At 34.9% G+C, this 2,042-nt stretch overlaps 1 protein-coding gene across 1 annotated transcript in view; it reads right to left on the bottom strand.

Moving 5' to 3' along the window:
* Window positions 1-863: 863 nt before the first annotated feature.
* Window positions 864-2,042, bottom strand: part of LOC102252127 (uncharacterized protein CXorf21) — a 3,370-nt gene continuing 2,191 nt past the window's right edge. The window contains exon 2 of the mRNA XM_005873241.2: window positions 864-1,832. Within this exon, the coding sequence (XP_005873303.1) occupies window positions 864-1,790 (927 nt within the window). The 5' untranslated portion in view covers window positions 1,791-1,832. The remainder of the gene's footprint in view (window positions 1,833-2,042) is intronic.

Consider the following 2,042-nt stretch of genomic DNA (forward strand, 5'->3'; position numbering starts at 1 on the left):
AAACCTCACCCTGGGACAACCACCTTCTTGATCATGGTATCTCCCCTGCCAGGTAAGTATAGAAAGCACCAGGTTGCAATTGCAAATTTCAATGTCAAATTCTATTTTTCTTAAGCCTTTCTTCCATACTTTTCCAATGCTATTTTTTTCCCAATGCCATTTAAATCCAACTTTAGTTTGAAGAATTTCCTTTAGGCTATTCTTACTGTCAGTGTCAAAATATCTGTATGTATGTTAAAAATAAAAGAAAGAATAAGCATAATCCATAAGATTTTAAATATTTTTGTGGCAAATAAATGGTTCTGTATGATATCATTTCTAGTGATCCTTTCAGTAGCTGAAACAATAATCCTTTCCTCGTCTCAATTTTGTACCACTTTTGTGGTAAATAAAGCTGATGAGCAAGAGTGAGGTAATCAATTTGGGGTGCCAGTGGCAATTAAATAAATAAGCCATACAGAATTTACAAACATGAATGTGGCAACCATTAAAGATGTCAAAATAATTAACAAACATGGTCATACAGCTTAATTATTAAAATTGTCTCATAAAATAATACAGATATACCATTGATGAAATAATTTCTGTTTTCTATTTATTGATTTTAATGAGAGAGAGGAATGGAGAGAGAGAGAGAGAGAGAGAGAGAGAGAGAGATTTGTGCCCCGACTGGGAATTGAACCCACATCCTTGGCGTATGAGGATGGTGCTCTAACCAACTGAGCTACCCTGCCAAGGCCAAATAATTTCTCAAAAAATGTAATAACCACAGCCCAAAGGAGGCCTGATGTGACCTGACAAAGCAGAGAAAACTATTGTTACTCCAATCTCTTAAGTCAGTGCAAGGAACCTATAATTGGTTTTTATATTACATGTGATACAAATTCCCTACTTCTCTGTTTTGATATTTGTAGGTTAGGAGTGCTGAATTCAGAACTGCTTCCATGGGAAATGTTATAGAGATTACATCTTGAAAAAGAATGTAGGAGAGCTTCCCGGGCTTTCGAAGCCTCTACGTTCTGCTCTTGAGAGATTTGAAGGCTAAACTGATTTACATTATTCATTAGCAAATTAGAAGCCATAAGGTTGGTTATAGAGAGGCACTTAGTGAGATTTTCTTCCAAAAATTGTTTGTAGAGTTCATCCAGCTTGTTTTCCATATACTTATTAAGCATAGAATTAGAGAGAGGCTGCTTATGAAACAACATACTTTTTTCTCGAATTTCATCCCCATTCAAAAGTTTTGAGGCAGATAGTTTCTCTAGAGGCTCAATGATGGGAGAATGGCCCAATGGTATATCTACTGAAAGTAAAAGGGGACCATTAAGAGCATCATCACGTATGTGTTCCACAAAGCAGCCTGAATCATACATGTTGCCCACGTGGTCTCCTCCAATCTGTAGGTCAGGATAATTCTGGCAAATACTTGTACATGACCAAGATCGGTATAAATCCAGTTGTCTTTCATCACATTGTTCTCTTTTTGGAATGGGCAGCGCAACAGACAGATTTCCTGGAAAGGATGCACTTTTGCATTTTGGTACAGTTATTTCATCCACAAATTTTATTTTATTTGTATCATTAATTTGCTTTGTTAAACTTTCTTTCTCAACCTTTTGTTGATTTTCTATTTTATCAGGAGAAAGTGAATTGTCTTCTATATCTAAAAGCTGCTTTTTCCAAGTTTCCTTTTCATCATTTGAGGTCTTCTTACATGTAAGTGGTTTACAAAATGTTGTATATTTCTGTTCTTTGTATAGGAGTTCAAGTAGGAAGGCTTCTCCAAGCATTTTATTAGTCAAGATTTCTAAACAGAAGAGTGCAGTATATTCCTGAAATTATAAAAGAATCCATTAAGGCAACATATATTAAAATGTCAAAGTAAGATGTTTCTTCTACATGAACCACAAATGATTTAGGGAGGTAGTGTTACTCAAAAGACAGAAAATAGGACCAGGAATAAGGAGATTTGGGTTCCAATTAGGCCATTAACTTTTTAAATTTAAATTCTTTATTGTTTAAAGTATTACATATGTCTCCTT

This window comes from Myotis brandtii, unplaced genomic scaffold (assembly GCF_000412655.1).
Source record: "Myotis brandtii unplaced genomic scaffold, ASM41265v1 scaffold40, whole genome shotgun sequence".
Classification (NCBI taxonomy): Eukaryota; Metazoa; Chordata; class Mammalia; order Chiroptera; family Vespertilionidae; genus Myotis; species Myotis brandtii.